The sequence below is a fragment of the Gopherus flavomarginatus genome, chromosome 4 (assembly GCF_025201925.1).
Source record: "Gopherus flavomarginatus isolate rGopFla2 chromosome 4, rGopFla2.mat.asm, whole genome shotgun sequence".
NCBI lineage: Eukaryota > Metazoa > Chordata > Testudines > Testudinidae > Gopherus > Gopherus flavomarginatus.
Window position 1 is genome coordinate 169716087 of NC_066620.1, and position 20838 is coordinate 169736924.

The 20838-nt window shown below is 40.7% G+C and overlaps 1 protein-coding gene across 6 annotated transcripts in view; it reads right to left on the minus strand.

The window, feature by feature from the left end:
- LOC127049613 (E3 SUMO-protein ligase ZNF451-like) overlaps positions 1–20838 on the minus strand; it is an 81997-nt gene that overhangs the window by 53013 nt on the left and 8146 nt on the right. For 4 of the 6 annotated variants that reach the window (XM_050950694.1, XM_050950690.1, XM_050950687.1 and 1 more), the window contains exons 3-4: positions 11944–12027; positions 6381–6506 (exon numbers count right to left, since the gene is read on the minus strand). In XM_050950694.1, the coding sequence (XP_050806651.1) occupies positions 6381–6506; positions 11944–12027 (210 nt within the window). Of the gene's footprint in view, positions 1–6380; positions 6507–11943; positions 12028–17169; positions 17834–20838 lie in introns of all 6 variants that reach the window. The other 2 variants (XM_050950691.1, XM_050950692.1) reach the window with 1 other exon arrangement.

Below are 20838 nucleotides of genomic sequence, written 5' to 3' on the forward strand. Positions count from 1 at the left end.
TACTCCTTGGGCATACTTGCTCCCCATTCACACTGCCACCTCCTTCTAGCAGCCAGTTCTCCATTCACAGCAAGCTGCACCGCATGGAATCTCTCAGCTCTCCCCCCTCCCTTTCCTGCTGATAGTGGTCAAGGGAATGCTGGGAAATGTAGTTCCTTCCGTGCTCCAGGGCAGGCTCTCTAGCCAGGGAGCTGGCCAAGAAGCTACATCTCCCAGGGCCCCATGGGGTCTCAGCTCCCATGCTGGATCCAGGCTGCGCTGAGGCTCCGTTTCTGCAGAGGGGATGAAGCAAGTGTTACGGGCCCCTTTCTGAGCTTGGGCCTGGTGCTATGGCGCCACGGTAAATCCAGTACTGGTTAGAGCCCCACTACTCCAATGATTCCTTGCCTCAGGAGAGGGAAATGAAGTAAGTTACTACCACACACACAAAAAAATACAAATTAATGTTACAAAACAAGAAGGTTAGCAGAAACTGAACTGCTAATTTGTTCTATCCCTGTGAGACAGAAAATCTGATGGTGTGAGCTGAAGAGTGGGTTTAGTTCTGGGGCCTCCATCAACGGACCATCTCTGAATTCCACAGGTGGGTGGCATTACCTATAAGTGATGAATGAGGAGAGAAGTTGTGCAACAGAATAATATTTAGGATTAATATAATGCTGTTAATCCATAACTCTCTCATTGCTTTACAAAGACAGCTAAACATCACTATCCTCATTTTACAGATAACAAAATGGAGGCAGAGACTAAGTGACTTCCAAAGTCACACAAGTGACACAGACAGCTGCAGCAGCAAAGGAGCCAGCAAACAGAGCTGTAAACAGGGGACTCAGGGTGGGAGTTTGGGGGAAGACTAAGAGAAACAGGCAGAGGAACAGACAGGCTAGTGAAGGGAGTCTGTAGTGCTGTGTTTTTGTGCTCACTGGGGGTTTGTTTTGCTGTGGGTGGTGGTGTTTTGGTTTGGTTTATGTTTCTCGGACTTACAGGATTTAGGTGGGAAAGCTATGACAGATACAGAGGCAGCAGTGGTAGTGACCCAAGCAGTGGAAGACACAATGAAGATGACTGGATGTGGAAGCTGCATGTACATGATCCTGGAGGGGGTACCTGAATAAAGAGTTTCATCTGCATGAAGTGCCGCCTGATAGAGCTGATGAAAGAAAAGATCCAAGGATTGGAGATGCAGGTGGAAACTCTGGTTGAGTTTAGAAGGGGGTTCGAGCAGATGATGGAGCAAAGACACAAGGAGGCTGAAGGTAAAAGCTCAGACTTGCAGATGGAAGCAGGACCAAAGAACTCTGAGGGGAGACTGCTGAGTGAGGAAAGTGGACATTGGAAGCATGTGACTAAAAGAACCAGGCAGAGGAAAAGGTGAGCCAGTGAAGGAGAAATAGAGCTCAGGAACAAGTTTGCAGAGTTGGAAAATGAAGAAAGGGCACAGCAGGTGGCCACTGAAGGTGAGAGGGCAAGGAAGAAGAGACAAGCAGCTAGTCCTATAGGATGCGGGGAAGAGTCAATGGAGGTAACACCACCAAAAATCAGCCCCAGGAGGATACAGGATGGGTTGCAGAAGATTGCAAGGGAGAATAGGAATCAAGAGGACTTGCAGCCAGAAGGAACAGGGGATAGACTAGAGAATCGCACCATCACCAGGAAAAGGCAGGTCTACGTGACTGAGGACTCCTTACTGAGAAGGACAGACAGGCCTGTAATCAGAGCTGATCCAGAGAACAGAATGGTGTGCTGTCTGCCGGGTGCTAAGATATGGGATGTGGATCTGAGGCTGAAGAGGATCCTAACGGGAGCGGGAAAAAATCCATTGATTGTCCTTCATGTGGGAAGGAATGATATAGCTAGATTCTTGCTGGAACGTATCAAGGGAGACTATGCCAGGGTGGGGAAGACGCTTAAGGAAATCGAGGCTCAGGTGATCTGGATTCTGTCTGTTCCTAGAGAAGGGCAACAAAGATGTGACAAGATTATGACAATCAACAGATGGCTCAGACAGTGGTGCTATAAGGAGGGTTTGGGATGTATGGCCATTGGAAGATATTCACGGACAGAGAACTGTTCTCTCGGGATGGACTTCACCTGAGTAGGGAGGGAAATAGACTTCTAGGATGGAGGCTGGCACAACTGATTAAGAGAACTTTAAACTAGGTATTTGGGGGAGATGGCTGGGAGATGTCCAGGTAATCTCCATGCCGGATTTTAACATTGAGAGGGAAGAAAATGAAGAAAGAAAGGATACAGCTGTGGGTAGGAGAATGGACATATGGAGGAAGGGTACTGTAGATACCATTCTAATAGGCGATACTGGCGGTAGAATGTCTGTACCTAATCGGGTAAAGAATGTGAGCAAAGCCAAACTGCAAGAATTAAGATGTTTATACACCAATGCGAGGAGCCTAGGTAACAAAATGGAGGAAATAGAGTTACTGGTGCAGGAAGTGAAACCAGATATTATAGGGAAAACAGAAACACGGTGGAATAGTAGTCATGACTGGAGTACACGTATTGAAGGGTATGTTCTGTTTAGGAAAGACAGAAATAAAGGCAAAGGTGGTGGAGTAGCATTGTATATCAATGATGAGGTAGACTGTAAAGAAATAAGAAGTGATGGAATCGATAAGACGGAGTCTGTCGGGACAAAAAAATCACATTAGTGCCTCTCCTGGGATAGTGCTTGGGGTGTGCTATAGACCACCAGCATCCGATCTGGATATGGATAGAGACCTCTTTAATATTTTTAATGAAGTAAATACCAATGGGAATTGTGTGATCCTGGGAGACTTTAACTTCCCAGATAGAGACTGGAGGACAAGTGCCAGTAATAACAACAGGGCTCAGATTTTCCTGGAAGTGACAGCTGATGGATTCCTTCACCAAGTAGTTGCTGAACCAACAAGAGGGGATGCCACTTTAGATTTGGTTTTGGTGAGTAGTGAGGACCTCATAGAAGAAATGATTGTAGGGGACAATCTTGGTTCGAGCAATCATGAGCTAATTCAGTTAAAACCAAATGGAAGGATAAACAAAAATAGATCTGTGACTAGGTTTTTTTATTTCAAAAAGGCTAACTTTAAGACATTAAGGAAATTAGTTAGGTAAGTGGATTGGACTGGACTGAAGAACTTGTGGATCTAAAGGCGGAGGAGGCCTGAAATTACTTCAAGTCAAAGTTGTAGAAGCTAACAAAAGCCTGCATCCCAAGAGAAGAGAAAAAATTCATAGGCAGGAATTGTAGACCAAGCTGGATGAGCAAGCATCTCAGAGAGGTGATTAAGAAAAAGCAGAAAGCCTACAAGGAGTGGAAAATGGGAGTGATCAGCAAGGAAAGCTACCTTACTGAGGTCAGAACATCTAGGGATAAAGTGAGAAAGGCCAAAAGTCATGTAGAGTTGGACCTTGCAAATGGAATTAAAACCAATGGTAAAAGGATCTATAGCCATATAAAAGAAAAAGAAAAAGAAAGAAGAAGTGGGATCGCTAAACACTGAGGATGGAGTGGAGGTTAAGGATAACCTAAGCATGGCCCAATATCTAAACAAATACTTTGCCTCAGTCTTTAATGAGGAGCTTAGGGATAATGTAGGATGACAAATGGGAATGAGGCTATGGAGGTAGATAATATCACAGCCGCGGTAGAAGTCAAACTCAAAACAGCTTAAAAGGGACTAAATCGAGGGGCCCAGATAATCTTCATCCAAGAATATTAAAGGAACCGGCACATGAAACTGCAAGCCCATTAGCAAGAATTTGTAATGAACCTGTAAACCCAGGGGTTGTACCGTATGACTGGAGAATTGCTAACATAGTTCCTATTTTTAAGAAAGGGAAAACCCCCCAGGGCCTCTGCCAATCTCCCCTGGAGGAAAATTCCTTCCTGACCCCAAATATGACGATCAGCAAAACCCTGAGCATGTGGACAAGACTCACCAAACAAACACCCAGGAAAGAATTCTCTGTAGTAACTCAGATCCCACTTCAACATCCCATCACAGGCCATTGGGCATATTTACCACTAACAGTCAAAGATCAATTAATTGCCAGAATTAATTACGGTTCCACATGGCAAATTATTAGCTAAATTGGAAAAGCTGGGGATCAATATGAACATTGAAAGATGGATAAGGAACTGGTTAAAGGGGAGACTACAATGGGTCATACTGAAAGATCAACTGTCAGGCTGGAAGGAGGTTACTAGTGGAGTTCCTCAGGGATCGATTTTGGGACCAATCTTATTTAATCTTTTTTTTAAAACAGACCTTGGCACAAAAAGTGGAAATGTGCTAATAAAATTTGCAGATGACACAAAGCTGGGAGGTATTGCCAATACAGAGAAAGACCGGGATATCATACAGGAAGATCTGGATGACCTTGTAAGCTGGAGTAATAGTAATAGGATGAAATTTAACAGTGAAAAGTGCAAGGTCATGCATTTAAGGATTAATAAGAATTTTTGTTATAAACTGGGGATGCATCAGTTGGAAGTAACAGAGGAGGAGAAGGACCTCGGAGTATTGGTTGATCATAGGATGACTATGAGCTGCCAATGTGATATGGCTCTGAAAAAAGCTAATATGGTCTTGGGATGCATCAGGCAAGGTATTTCCAGTAGAGATAAGGAGGTGTTAGTACCGTTATACAAGGCACTGGTAAGACCTCATCTGGAATACTGTGTGCAGTTCTAATCTCCCATGTTTAAGAAGGATGAATTCACACTGGCACAGGTACAGAGAAGGACTACTAGGATGATCTGAGGAATGGAAAACCTGTCTTATGAAAGGAGAGTCAAAGAGTGTGGCTTGTTTAGCCTAACCAAAAGAAGGCTGAGGGGAGATATATGATTGCTCTCTATAAATGTATCAGAGGGATAAATACCAGGGAGGCAGAGGAATTATTTAAGCCCAGTACCAATGTGGACACAAGAACAAATGGATATAAACTGGACACTAGGAAGTTTAGACTTGAAATTAGATGAAGGTTTCTAACCATAAGAGGAGTGAAGTTCTGGAACAGCCTTCCAAGGGGAGTAGTGGGGGCAAAAGACATATCTAGCTTCAAGACTAAGCTTGACAGATTTATGGAGGGGATGGTATGATGGGATAGCCTAATTCTGGCAATTAACTGATCTTTGACTATTAGCGGTAAATACGCCCAATGGCCTGTGATGAGATGTTAGATGGAGTGGGATCTGAGTTACTACAGAGAATTCTTTCCTGGGTGTCTGATTGGTGAGTCTTGCCCACATGCTCTGGGTTTAGCTGATCGTCATATTTGAGGTCAGGAAGGAATTTTCCTCCAGGGGAGACTGGCAGAGGCCCTGGGGGGGTTTTGCCTTCCTCTGCAGCATGGGGCATGAGTCACTTGCTGGAGGATTCTCTGCACCTTGAAGTCTTTAAAACACGATTTGAGGACTTCAGTAGCTCAGATATAGGTTAGGGGTTTGATACAGGAGTGGATGGGTGAGATTCTGTGGCCTGTGTTGTGCAGGAGGTCAGACTAGACGATCATAATGGTCCCTTCTGACCTGAGAGTCTATGATAGAAGTAGAATCGAGGCCTCCTGACCAACTTAATTCCCCCCCCCATCTGTAATTATTATAATTCAGTTATCTACAGGAGAAAGCTATTAATATGTTCAAACAAGATTAAAAAGAAAGAATGCATTATGGAAGGTAACACTCTAGAATTGTCCTTTTTAGAATTTTTTTTTTTTTAAAGTGGATAATGCATAAATGTTGACTCAGACAAATCCATGGCCTTTGATGTCTGCTTGAAACTGCAAATTCGGAGAAGTCTGTTCCAGTTTAATCATCAGAAAATATTGCCTGATACCAAGATTAATTCATTAATTGATAAAACACTAGCCTATATCCCCTAAAGACAACCTCATACAACTTGCAGTCCTTGGCAAAATCAATTTGGTAATGTAAAGTTAGATCAAACCACCATTCAGTATTTTTCTTGTTCTGTCAAAACATTTGTGATGACAGTCTATCTCCATGCTCATTTACATCCAGATTTCTCTGCTGAATATGCCAAAAGTGTGCCAAGTGCCACGGGTTGTGTGAAGTTGACAGTTGCGCACTAAGAACTGGACTGAGATTAATTACTCAAAGACCACCGAACAGCCAAGGACTTTGGATTCTACAAAGTTCTGCCGTACTTGAACCAATGACCTAAGAACAAAAGACTCTAGTCTCCCAAATATACCAGTCTCACAGATTGATCTATTTCCAAAGTAGGCCAAAGCCATGTCAGTTAAAAATATACTTTTAAGTCTCTTTAAAATATTTAATAGATAAATATGGAACACACACTTGGGACGCAAACTGTGCAGCAAATGTCTCTATTAAAACAAAATATCCACTGTACCTTGAAAGCTTTGTTTTTCTCTTCTTTTTGTTGTTTCTCTACCTCCACATGGCGTGCTAGGCGATCTAGGGTTGAAGCAACCCTTTCCTTCTGATAGTCAATGTGGTCTTTATGCTTTACATTTCTCTACAATTAAAAAGCAAACTGTTACTTTGTAATCTCTAGATAGTAAAAAGGTGTAAGTGCAGTCACACAGAGGTGGTATCCAGGCACAAGAACATAATTCAGTGCAGAGACACCAATTTCAGTTTCTATGAGCTACCTTGTGACTGGTCTTATCAACTTAGGAGCACTTGTAATTTCTGTAAAAGAAAGAGTTTACCCCAAATTAGTATTGGTGACGCTTGCCCTGCCCTAAACTGGCCAGAGCACTGGAAAGGACAGCAGTTTCCACCGGTGGCAATTTTAGTTTGAGAGCACTGTTGCCAACACCCCAGTAGAATGAAGTCAACCAGGACCAGAAGTACAGACATGATACAGTGAAGAGGAAACAGGTTCTCTTGCTTCTCCTTAAGAGGTCAATTCTTTCATCTTTTTACTTCATTATACTGGCAAAAAAAAACAAACAAACAAAAAAAAAAAACAACTAACAACGAAGACTAAAACAAATCAGAAACTTGAAGTAAATGCTTCCCGTTTCAAGGTGGTGAAAATCATTCACAGAAGAAGCAAATAGGGTACTTTTGCCTTCAGCTCGACAGTAAGAGGAATTGTAAGGGATTTTAGAGAGATATTTTTGGACAAATAACATTTAAACTAAGATAATATCTATATGTTTTATGGAATGTTCTAATCATTTTGGTCCCAAGATTTCAGAGACAAAAGGTGGATGAGGCAATATCTTTTTGTGGTTGGTCCAAAACTCTCTGGACATCACCTACTAATAAAAACCTCAGAGAAGACTCCACACCACTATTCACAGAGGAATTTAAGGGTATCATCAAATCCTTCCCCAAACAATTTCAGATGAAACTCTACAATCTCACCCCCCTCCAACCCCAAAGAACCCATCCCAAGGACCTTTCTACTTCCCAAGACACCTAAACAAGGGAACCCAGGAAGACCCACCATATCTGACCACAGCAGTCACACTGTAGGAATATCAGGACTCTCAGAAACCATCCTCCTAAACACTCACCACACAAAAGGCCAGTTTCCTCCAGGACGCAACCGACTTCCTCTAGAAAAGCTGCAATATTAACAACCTCCTTCAAAAAACCACCCTTGCACCATGGATGTCACCTCTCTATACACCAATACCTCCCTCTGGGACGGCATTGCTACCTGCCTCAAATACCTACAAGATAATGGACAACACTCCTATATCCATCCCAAACATCGCCATTTCATCCTCACCCATAACAACTTTACATTCAACAACAAACACTTTGTCTAAACCCTGTGAACAGCCATGGATACTAGGATGGCTCCCTGATGTGCCAGCCTCTTCATGGGTCACATTGAGGAAGAATTTCTGGAAATATGCACTACTAAACCAAAGATATGACAGATACATCAGTGAGATTTCCATCCTCTGGAGAGATGACCTAAACTCCCTCATATATTTCCACCACATCTTCAACCACCACCACCTACCCACTGAACTCTCTAGAACACTCCGACACCAGCATCAACTTCCTGGACACTAAGTTCAGCTTCAACAATGGAACCCTACAGACTATATACATGAAACCCACATGTAAGTGGGGGATTTGTTCCACCACAGTAGGGGAATTTCTCTATTCGCACAGTTCCCCAGCTGAACCGAGTGACCAAAAGATCTGAGTCTCTGCCTCAATTAACTTTATCCTCATACCCACCCACCCTGACTTTCCCTCTCAGGCCCTATGTCATTAGGACGTGAACCACACAGGAAGAGCTAAGCCCAGGAGTTCCTGGGTGTTTACCTCAGTCTTTCCATGGGCAACTCTGAGCAGGGACAAGGATGCCCCTACTCACTTTTTACCCTTTTAACTCATAATTAGTGTGTGTGACACATGGACAGAAAGGGTTAAGCAACTTGCAGACTAACTGACCCAGATTCAACGTTTAAAGACATGTTATAAAAGTATGTGAATAGTAATTAGGGCCATTCCATGTTAAATAGGTTACAGCTTTTAAATGTAAACTTGCATTGTTAAAGAATTTTGAGACAGAGGTACGATTACAATTACTATGCTTTCTTAGATCTTGTTAAAGGTTAACAATATAACCAAAAAGTTCCTGTCTAAGGCTGTATTCTGTTAATGCAGAGATCAAAAGGAAATATTAACATTCAGATGAAACTTGGGTGAAATAATGTCATTGTCTACGTGTCTCTTTAAAGTTTATGGTAAACTGTCTATAAACTGCTTAATGGATTAACATAAAATAGTTATCCATTCAGTTAATTACCAGTGATGTTAAGGAAACAGGAGGTTTCTTGAAAAACCTGTTGTTCACCCAAGGACTCTGTGCTGCCCAGGAACTGTATAAAGGGCCCTTGGGACCTGATCCTTTTATCTCAAATCTGTTTATCAGGGGGAGCATGAGTTGCAAAACTGTGGTCTCTAACTTCATTTGGAGCACTCTGGTATTGGAAATTGGACTAAACCTATGGACTAATTATGGTTGCCAACCCTCCAGGATTGTCCTGGAGTCCCCAAGAATTAAAGATGACTCTCTAATTAAAGATTATGTCATGTGATGAAATCTCCAGGAATTCGTTCAACCAAACTTGGCAACCCTAGGACTAAGAACTCTTTGCAACTCCAAAGCTCAGCATTGCTATGAAACCGATCTCAGAACTATTACTTATGTCTGTCTTTATAATCATCTTTTAACGAATATTCTCCCTATTTTCTTTTTTAATAAATTGTGGTTTAATTAATAAAAATTGGCTGTAAGCATGTATTTGGGTAAAATGTGAAGTATTCATTAACCTGGGAGGCAGTGTCCCCAATCCTTCGGGATTGGTAGAACTTTTCATATGATGAACAAGATTTTCAATAATCTCCATCATATTTGACTTGGCTGTCTGGGTGGGTACCCAAGGCGGGGTTGCTTTAAGGAAGCTGTGTTTTGGCTTCTGTGTAACCCAGAAAGGTATTGTAGAAGCTATTTTGTCACTGGCTTGGTGAATTTAAGTATTAAAATAGCCACCAGTTTTGAGGGATTGTCTATCCCATTCTTTGCAATTTGCCCTAATTGAGCATTCTCAGTGTCCCTCCCACTCCCCCAGGACCGTGGTCACACACTGCAATTCACTTAAACATATATACAATGTATTTACACCAAAAAACATCTCTCTGGGGATTAATCACCACATCACAGCATAAGCACTGCAAGGAAATGGCTTGGGTAAGATTCAATGCAGCAGTCCCTAAGCGCAATAGACTAAATTGCAAACTTAAGTGTTGAAACTGAAATGTACTAACAAAGTTTAAGGGCAATTTAGCATGAGAATCTGTTACAGTACAACCATTTTCCTTTCTGTTAGTAAGATTTTTATTTACACAAATAATAAACAAGGTGTAAATTTGCCATGTGCAAAGTCTTTTATGGATGTAGACTTCACATTTCATGCTCTTTACAGCATGTTACTTAAATGCCTTGCCTAAGATACAGTCAAATGAGATTCACAATATGTTGTGGTTCTACAAAGTACTTCTCCAAAACACATCAATCTGAGTCAGAAACCACAGTGTATTTAGCATTTTTGGAGATGCTTCAGTTAATCATGCTGCTCGTCTAATGGACTTGCTCTCCTGTCTCTCAAACATACCATTTACTCAGTTTCTACAGAGTTGTAGATGAAGATTTCAGTAACTCAGGATATGTCTACATTACAACTGGTTGGGCGCCATAGCCACAGCTCTGCAATTGTGCCCAGGGCCGGTGCAACCATTTAGGCGACGCTGGCGGTCGCCTAGGGCACTGGCATTTGGGGGGCGCCATTTTCTTCAGCAGCGACTGCAGTGGCTGGATCTTCGGCCGCCCCAGTCACCGCCAGCATTTAGGCGGAGGGAGCTGGGGCAGGGGAACGCGGGGAGGGCCGCCTGCAGCAAGTAAGGGGAGGGCGGCACGCAGGTGAACTCCCCGCCCCAGCTCACCCCTGCCCTACCTCCTCCCTGAGCATGCTGTGGCCGCTTTACTTCTCCCCCCTCCCAGGCTTGCGGCACCTAAGCTGCACAAGGGGGTGTCTCAGGGCGGGGGGGAGGGGAGCTGCCACGGGGGGGGTACCTCAGGGTGAAGGGGGAGATGCTGCGGGGGGGGCGCCTCAGGGCAGGGGCGGGGGGGGGCGCAAGGTAGAAGTTTCGCCTAGGGCGTGAAACATCCTTGCACTGGCCCTGATTGTGCCATTGTAGTACAGATGATTAGATACATGAACAGAAAGGGGTTTTCCATCTATGTAGTTAATCCACGTCTCTGAGATGTGGAAGCTAGGTTGATGGAAGAATTCCTCCATTGATCTAGCCACACTGAGGATTAAGTTAACCTAACTACAGTGTTCAGGGCTGTGAAAAATACTATAGCTAGGTTGATCTAATTTTTAAGTATAGATGAGGCCTCGCTTTGCTCCTTGACTAAGCACTCAAACAGAAGATCAAAGCCAATCAACCACGTCCTCCACAGAAAGAGTAGGTGCCCCAACTCAGCTGTCAAGCTTAATATGAATTGAAGGAAAACAATTTCCACATTAGAGAGACCATCTCTGCACTGAGAAATTGGAAAAAACATCGTTTTTCAGCAAAGCCTTTTCCTGTACTTTTTCTAAGCTTCCCTTCCTCTTATTACTGATCACACTAACACACCTTTGCAAACAAAAGGTACATCCTTATAATCAATTTTTACTTCCTGTTCGGTTTGTTAAATGTCATACTTCAGGGTTTGACAAAATATTCCCATGTAAGGGACTGATGCTGCAAAAACTGGACTGTGGACCAGTTGAATAAATCAAGCAATTAGGTATATTAAGATGGGATTTATTCTATTTTGCACATAAGTATTTTGGAACAGTAGTAATGTTGGCAAAAGAAATTTAGATAAAGCACAAAAAATGGATTCTTTTCTGTTTGTTTTTAAATTAGCAAAATACATTAAATGATCCAAATAAGCAGCATCTCTTTTTAAAGAAAATATCAGCAACCATGGGGGAAGGACGGATCAGGTTGCTTTAGAATGGGGTTACAGAAGACACAGTATTATTATTTGCACAGCACTAGCGTAGTAGGCCTACAACCAGTCGGGAGAAAATATTGCAGTTTGGACTATGGAGTAAAAACATTTTCATATAGGGAATGACCACATACTAGCACAAGCTATTAAAATTAATGTGATTCACAATACTCCTGGCAGTTAGTTGAGTGTAACGACGTCCCAAAGATTAGTATTTATTAACTCCACAAAAGACAGCTGTGACTGCAAATCACCTTACATATGTTTGCTTTGGTTTATGTACCAACACGGAGTCTAAACTATTAAAATTCTACATAAAGAAAGATACAAAATCAGTTCTGGGTTTCTTTTGGAAGAATTATTTCAACTGATAATGTCCAAGAATGAAATATAACAACATACTCACATAGACATTAGAGCTGCTGCTAGGTTCTTCATCATCACTACTGACAAGATCAATGCAATCAAGCACAGGTCTTGAAGGCCCTTCCTAAAAGAGGTTTAAAAAAGCATGGTTGTTTTTCTTGAAGTTAAATTTCTATACATTAATATATTGGGATCTAGTATATCACATATATGGATACACTGGCCAGTTATTTCATGGTGTGTTCAGAAACGCTATTAATGGGTTTCTCAAACACATGCTGTGATAAAATCTTTTTACTTAGGACCCTGCAGCCCACAATTCTCTCTTGGTCTTCCTCTTTTCCATTGCTTCTTCTGTATATAAAAATCAAACGGTGTAATCAACTTGAAACTATTCATTTTATTTACCACTCTTTCTATTTGTCTCCTCACCACCCAACTTTCTGTTACGTTCCTTTTCATTGGTTTTTGGTTTACCAAGTTCACATGCTTTAAGGAATACCATGTCAGTGACACAAATATCCGACTCTATTTCTCCAGCTGTACTTAGGCATCAGTCTATTATCAAGAGATGGAATGCTAGATCTCACTATACAAAGCAATACTCACCCCACAGAACAAATGCTTCTATCAGAAAAGTTAAGAGATCAACACTCAGGGAACAAAGCATTACCACAGATTCCTTCTTGAGCATTAAAGACTTAACACTTAAACACAGGAAATAGTATCAAACAGTTGCCCCCCAATAGTTTTTTCATACATAATAAGCACTATGTAGACAGAAGTAATATATGTCCTGTATCCTGACATATGTGTCTATGTACTCAAAAGGCACTGCACAAGCCAATGAATAGAAAAAGTTGTCTTAATTTGTTTTATTAAATTTTTATCAGAAGTAAGAAGGAACTGGATTGGACTCCAGTACGTTATTACACTCAAAAGTGAGGATTCTAGAAAGAATGGCACGTGCCAACTGCTCACCATGGTAGATTTCTATCCCATAAAGACAACTGACTTGCCATTGTGAGTCTGCACAACTCTGGCGTAACATAAACCAGCACATAGATGCAGACTGTCAAGGAATGATAAGTGAACTAACGATGGGGACGGGAACAAAATTCCAAAGTACAATGCAGGAACAGCAATCAATGTCTTTAATAAAGGGAGTATGCCATTGTTTAAAAATGGGTCATTAAAAGTTAAGTCTAGAGCTCCAGGTCTTCCTTGTTGTGACAAAATGTTAATAGATTTTAAGGGAAAAAGGACCATTATGACTATGTAGTCTGACCTTCTGAATAATAGACATATATATGGTGGTCTACAGTATCCCATATTGTTTGAGTCACACCAGAGCAGGATAAGTAAGCCTATATATGTAGCACATCGAACATAAGAACGGCCGTACCGGGTCAGACCAAAGGTCCATCTAGCCCAGTATCTGTCTACCGACAGTGGCCAATGCCAGGTGCCCCAGAGGGAGTGAAGCTAACAGGCAATGATCAAGTGATCTCTCTCCTGCCATCCTTCTCCTTCCTCTGATGAGCAGAGGCTAGGGACACCATTTTTTACCCTTCCTGGCTAATAGCCATTTATGGACTTAGCCACCATGAATTTATCCAGTTCCCTTTCAAACATTGTTATAGTCCCAGCCTTCACAACCTCCTCAGGTAAGGAGTTCCACAAGTTGACTGTGCGCTGTGTGAAGAAGAACTTCCTTTTATTTGTTTTAAACCTGCTACCTATTAATTTCACTTGGTGACCCCTAGTTCTTGTATTATGGGAATAAGTAAATAACTTTTCCTTATCCACTTTCTCAATATCACTCATGATTTTATATACCTCTATCATATCCCCCCTTAGTTTCTTCTTTTCCAAGCTGAAGAGGCCTAGCCTCTTTAATCTTTCCTCGTATGGGACCCTCTCCAAACCCCTAATCATTTTAGTTGCCCTTTTCTGAACATTTTCTAGTGCTAGAATATCTTTTTTGAGGTGAGATCACATCTGTACACAGTATTCGAGATGTGGGCATACCATGGATTTATGTAAGGGCAATAATATATTCGCAGTCTTATTCTCTATCCCCTTTTTAATGATTCCTAACATCGTTTGCTTTTTTGACCGCCTCTGCACACTGCGTGGACATCTTCACAGAACTATCCACGATGACGCCAAGATCTTTTTCCTGACTCGTTATAGCTAAATTAGCCCCATCATATTGTATGTATAGTTGGGGTTATTTTTTCCAATGTGCATTACTTTACATTTATCCGCATTAAATTTCATTTGCCATTTTGTTGCCCAATCACTTAGTTTTGTGAGATCTTTTTGAAGTTCTTCACAATCTGCTTTGGTCTTAACTATCTTGAGTAGTTTAGTATCATCAGCAAACTTTGCCACTTCACTGTTTACCCCTTTCTCCAGATCATTTATGAATAAATTGAATAGGATTGGTCCTAGGACTGACCCTTCGGGAGCACCACTAGTTACCCCCTCTCCATTCTGAGAATTTACCATGAATTCCTACCCTTTGTTCCCTGTCTTTTAGCCAGTTCTCAATCCATAAAAGGAGCTTCCCTTTTATCCCATGACAGCTTAATTTATGTAAGAGCCTTTGGTGAGGGACCATGTCAAAGGCTTTCTGGAAATCTAAGTACACTATGTCCACTGGATCCCCCTTGTCCACATGTTTGTTGACCTCTGCAAAGAACTCTAATAGATTAGTAAGACACGATTTCCCTTTACGGAAACCATGTTGACTATTGCTCAACAGTTTATGTTTTTCTATGTGTCTGACAATTTTATTCTTAACTATTGTTTCGACTAATTTGCCCGGTACCGACGTTAGACTTGCTGGTCTGTAATTGCTGGGATCACCTCTAGAGCCCTTTTTAAATATTGGCGTTACATTAGCTAACTTCCAGTCATTGGGTACCGAAGCCGATTTAAAGGACAGGTTACAAACCTTAGTTAATAGTTCCGTGACTTCATAGTTGAGTTCTTTCAGAACTCTTGGGTGAATGCCATCTGGTCCCGGTGACTTGTTAATGTTGAGTTTATCAATTAATTCCAAAACCACCTCTAGTGACACTTCAATCTGTGACAGTTCCTCAGATTTATCACCTACAAAAGCCAGTTCAGGTTTGGGAATCTCCCTAACATCCTCAGCCGTGAAGACTGAAGCAAAGAATCCATTTAGTTTCTCCGTAATGACGTTATCGTCTTTAAGTGCACCTTTTGTATTTCGATTGTCAAGGGGCCCCACCGGTTGTTTAGCAGGCTTCCTGCTTCTGATGTACTTAAACATTTTATTACCACCTTTGGAGTTTTTGGCTAGCCGTTCTTCAAACTCCTCTATAGCTTTTCGTATTACACTCTTGCACTTAAGCTGGCAGTGTTTGTGCTCCTTTCTATTTGTCTCATTAGGATTTGACTTCCACTCTTTAAAGGAAGTCTTTTTCTCTCTCACTGCTTCTTTTACATGGTTGTTAAGCCACGGTGGCTCTTTTTTAGTCCTTTTACTGTGTTTCTTAATTTGGGGTATACATTGAAGTTGGGCCTCTATTATGGTGTCTTTGAAAAAGGCCCATGCAACTTGCAGGGATTTCACTTTAGTCACTGTACCTTTTAACTTTTGTTTAACTAACCCCCTCATTTTTGTATAGTTCCCCCTTTTGAAATTAAATGCCACAGTGTTGGGCTATTGAGGCATTCTTCCCACCACAGGGATGTTGAATGTTATTGTATTATGGTCACTATTTCCAAGCGGTCCTGCAATAGTTACCTCTTGGACCAGCTCCTGCGCTCCACTCAGGATTAAATCTAGAGTTGCCTCTCCTCTTGTGGGTTCCCATACCAGCTGCTCCATAAAGCAGTCATTTAAAGTATCGAGAAATTTCATCTCTGTATTTCGTCCTGAAGTGAAATGTTCCCAGTCAATATGGGGATAATTGAAATCCCCTACTATTATTGGATTCTTAATTTTGACAGCCTCTCTAATTTCCCTCAGCATTTCAACATCACTATTACTGTCCTGGTCAGGTGGTCGATAATAGATCCCTACTGTTATATTCTTATTAGAGCATGACATTTCTATCCATAGCGATTCTATGGAACATGTGGATTCGTTTAAGATTTTTACTTCATTTGAATCTACATTTTCTTTCACATATAGTGCCAATCCTCCCCCTGCACGACCTGTTCTGTCCTTCCGATATATTTTGTACCCTAGAATGATTGTGTCCCACTGATTGCTCTCAGTCCACCAGGTTTCTGTGATGCCTATTATATCAATATCCTCCTTTATCACAACACTCTAGTTCACCCATCTTATTATTTAGATTTCCAGCATCTGTGTACAAGCACTTTAAAAAATTGTCCTTGTTTATTTGTCTGCCCTTTTCTGATGTGCCAGTTTCTTTTTTATGTGACTGTTTATCACCTGATCTTGCCCTTACATTATCCTCTTCCGTCCTTTGTTCCTGACTATAACCTGGAGATTCCCTATCATCAGACTCTCCCCTAAGAGAAGTCTGTGTCCGATCCACATGCTCCTCTGCAGCAGTCGGCTTTCCCCCATCTCCTAGTTTAAAAAACATTAATTTCTGCAGAATCTACAATCATTTTTTTAAAAGTGTCTAGAGCTTCTATATCTGAAATTATGCAAGATTGTCTTTTCCATCCCCAGGCAGCTATAGTGTGTCTCTAGCTATTCATAGCTTGTCCCAGAACATTAGAATTTAATTAACAAAAAACTAATTAGTTTCACTGCTACTATTCAGAATCTTATTAGCGAAAAAAAAACTCAGCTGCACTTTGCTTAGTGAGAAAGATGCAGCCCTGGATCAGTCTCTAAGAATTCCAGAGCACCTCCTTTTCAAGAAGCTTTTGGGATAGTGGGGTTGGGCTTCACATCATCATTCCCCTAAGACCTCAGATCTGCACATCTGTCCCTCTCATTTTGTATCAGCCTCTGGACAGCAGGTGTCTATTAATTTTTCAAACCTTTTGGAAAATGTATCTATGTATGCATTTACATACATCATCAAATTAATGCCTCAGAAACAGCATGAGCCAGTTTATGCTAAAACCTAACTGCTATGAATATAGTTATAAACACATATACAATATAAATATAGAATTGAACTGAATTTTGACATCCATGAACAGAGTTTGCATCTGTGACATATGAAGTTTCTTAAAATAAGCATAAGTATACTGAAAATCAAGTGTAAAACTACAAAACTGCCACCGGATTATTTGTGCTCACCATTTTATAGCAAAAGAAGATTTCCCATTTAGTTCAAGTCTACTTCTTCAAAGGAACTGGCTAGGATTGTGGACAGATGCATCTAGTAGTGTTTCTGCTTTCTCCAGGGTAGTAAATACAAAATCCAAGTACTTGTCAGAGTTTGGTCAGGAATAAAAATGGCAGTCTTAGTCCAGAGTTTGCTCCTCCCAGGACCAAAGCTTTCCTTGGCATCCATGTGGTGCAACTCAAATCCAGAAAGAAAAATACTGGAGAGTTTGTCTATTCAGTACATAGTGATTCAAATGGATAGGAAAGGCAGCCTTGAAAATGAAAGATACTTCAGCAAGCAGCTAGATTTTTCATAGGTGGTAGAACCATGTGTTGTATGTCCATCTTTAGATCTTGGGAAGCCATTTACTAATAAAAAAATTGTCTGCATCTGTTCCCTGGAGAAAATCTAAAATATCTGTAATTATATTCTAAGAATATGAATAATGCTCCAAATGCTCAAGATCTCATGGGAAGGCAGCCATTTTCTTTATGAACACATCAGCAGGTCTCACTGTTTTTCTTGATTATCTTCCAAGTCTTCCGCCTGACTCCTTACCTCCACAAGAGTGTCTGCAAGACTATCACTCCTTGTTTCCAAGATTTAGAGTCTGGCTGAGATTTTGTTGTCAAACTGTAGAAATTACCAGAAACTGTTTACTTGGAAGAACAGAGCTAGTAATGTATTTTCATTTCTAATTACATTACATTTTCTAAAGTGTAGTAGATGGAAACAAGGAGGTGGTACAATACTATCTAGCCAGCCACCTCGCCACAAGTGTTTCACAGACCACTGGGTTATTATTTTTTTGGGTGGGGGGCGGAACAGAGGACCTTAGCAGATGCACTAACTCTCAAGAACCTACTACTTGATGTACTTTTTAAAGAAATAATTGTCTTTATATATTTTGGCTATTTATTCTTCATATTCTTAGTTTCCCATCTAATAAATTCTGAGTACAGTAGGACTATCCTCAGAAGTGAGTGTTTGCTGGTTCTTTATGTCACTATCCTATTAGCATGATTTAGAATAGAGTTCCATTTTTTTAAAAGAATATTCCATCCTGAATAATCTATTTTACTTTGCTGTTCAAACTGTGTTCATGAATTAATTCATTAGTTCTACAGCACAATAAGCATGCATGATGCTTTACAGATAAATGAAAATAAGTTTTTGCTCAGAGAAACTGACAGAATTCAACATAGCACTGTACGAAATAAATAATTGTTATGGAACAAAGAGGAATTGTTTCAGAACAACTTCTTTTGTGAGGTACACCCCCTGTTGGTTCCTCTTTATTTTTCTTCCAATATATTATTTTTGAAGGGAAGATTTTCAAAGGTCCAAGTGGCAGCTAGACCTCAATTCCCACTGAGTTTCAACAAGAGTTGGGCGCCTCACACTGCATTTGAAAAATCTCACTGGAGAAGAAAAAAAATCAGTCAGTTCTGAAGACATAAGTAGAGGTCACTACAAGATGGATCAATTAAGTTAACGAAGCCTGAGGAGGAATTTGAAAGAGAGGAGCAAGGTCAACCTCGCTGTTTGTTCTGGAGTACACAAGTTACCTGTGATTCTGGAAAACCTACATGTAAATTCTATGGATTCTGTCTTCCCGAGTTTTCACTCAGATTCCATACTTCAGTTCCAACTACCATACTGTAGAGCAAAGAACAAAGAAAGAAGGGGAGAGAACCCAACCCCTCACAGAAGAGTTACAGTATGCACTGTATAAATTCAGACAATTTCTTTCAGACAGGATCATACGTCATAATTTAACATTGTACAGTTGATTTTATAGAAATGTCCAAGGACGTTAATTATATGTGGTGCTGCACAAGATGCAAAGGCCACAATCCTGCCAAGACTGACATACAAGTTCGACTTTAAGATGAACTTCATAGGAGTACTTTGAAAATTAAACATGTTCATAAGTCCTTGCAGAATCACCACCAAACCAAGGGCTCCACTTGCTCAAAGAACTTCTAAACTAAAAGGTAAAGATGAAGCAGATAGGACCCTAGAAGATGGAATAATTAAGCTATGTAATTTTTTTGTTTACTGTGTTTACTCTTTGCAAAGATAGTTTTTGTCAAGAAGCCCTTAAGAGGAGTTGAAAGGTTTTTATTCCTTTTTCAAGAATTTAGATATAATTGGTTTCATCAACTGAAAAGAAAAACAAAACAAAACCTTCACAAATCAAACTGCATTTCATTATTTGCTGTAAGCAGAGTGAACAATGTGAAAGAGACTGGGGATACGTCCAAGTCAAAGTTTCAACTCCATTTTGTTCCGTGAATGACATTTAATTGCAACCTTAATGGTGCCCTTCACTTTGCATCGTAACTTCCATGTTGGATTAAGACATTCAGTTTGCATTGAAAAAACTAACCTGGTCGTGACAAAGCTATTGCAGACCCTATCCTGCTCATGCTAAGGCATGGGATACCTCAGAGAGGTCTTACAATGAGAGCACCATCAAGGGCCATCAGCGTTGAATGACTTTCCCCTAGTCGAACAGTGGGTTTTCTACCTGTAGAACCACTGACTTTGAATGACTCTCTGCAAGCTGAAACGCATGGGCAAAAAGGGACAGAGACTGTTTTAAAAGAGGGGTGTTTCTTGGAGCAAGGGGCCAGATCATCATAACATGCAAGACAACCAGCCTCAGGATACAAAAGGCAAGAAGAGCTATTGAGTCTAAAAACACTGATCAAACCCAGGACTCACAGGAGGGATGAGACTAGACTAAAGAAGGGTGTACCTTCAAGATTTTATTGTTTTCCAAGATCAGTAACTCTCTAATATGCTTTAATAATAGTAAAGTGTCTCTGGTTAAGAAATTCCTTTGCTAAACCTGTGCTCTTCGCCCTTCTGTGACACTGTCCTAGTGAGTTTAAGAAACCAGAGCTTCCACAGCCAGGATGACTCTGGAAGAACAAGCGTACGAAACTGCAGGCCCATGGGTGGCTAGGGCATTAATTTGGAGATCTAAGGCAGCCAGATCACAGGGTCCCACTGCCCAAGAAGGGTGTCAGATATGGGGTCTAAACCTGGGATTTCACTTGAGACACCCAGAGCAGGAACAGTGACAGGTAACTACCAGACCCTGGGGTAGCTCAGAAGCACAAGGGGTCCAGGATTCAGGTCTATTTACAAAAGACTGGTGACTGTCCAGAAGAGAGGAGTGTGCCAGGTTGTAATGTTTTTATATCGGAGTGGGTAAAAATCAATGATTACGAAAATAAAAGTGGGATGTTTTTATTTAAATCAGTTTTTATTTAAATTAAAAACATTATCTTTTTAAAAGGCTATTTAAAAATAAATTTGAAATTATGACCATGGGTACTAAAGCCTGAACTCACTATAATTAAAATTATTTAAATAAAAATTATTAAATGTTTAAATATTTAATAATATAAATTAATAGTTAAGCATTTAAATGCAAAACTTGTTTTGTTCAAGATAATGATTTATTAAGCTAAGGAAGCATTATCCGCAGATAACTGAACTGGTTGTTTTGGGTCCTTCAAATTTTTAGAATGAGTGGATCTCATCCTCTCACACTCTTTTTTTATTCATAGCTTGTGTGACAGACTCAGGCCAGTTGGGAACAGCAGAGTAGACTTATTGGTAGT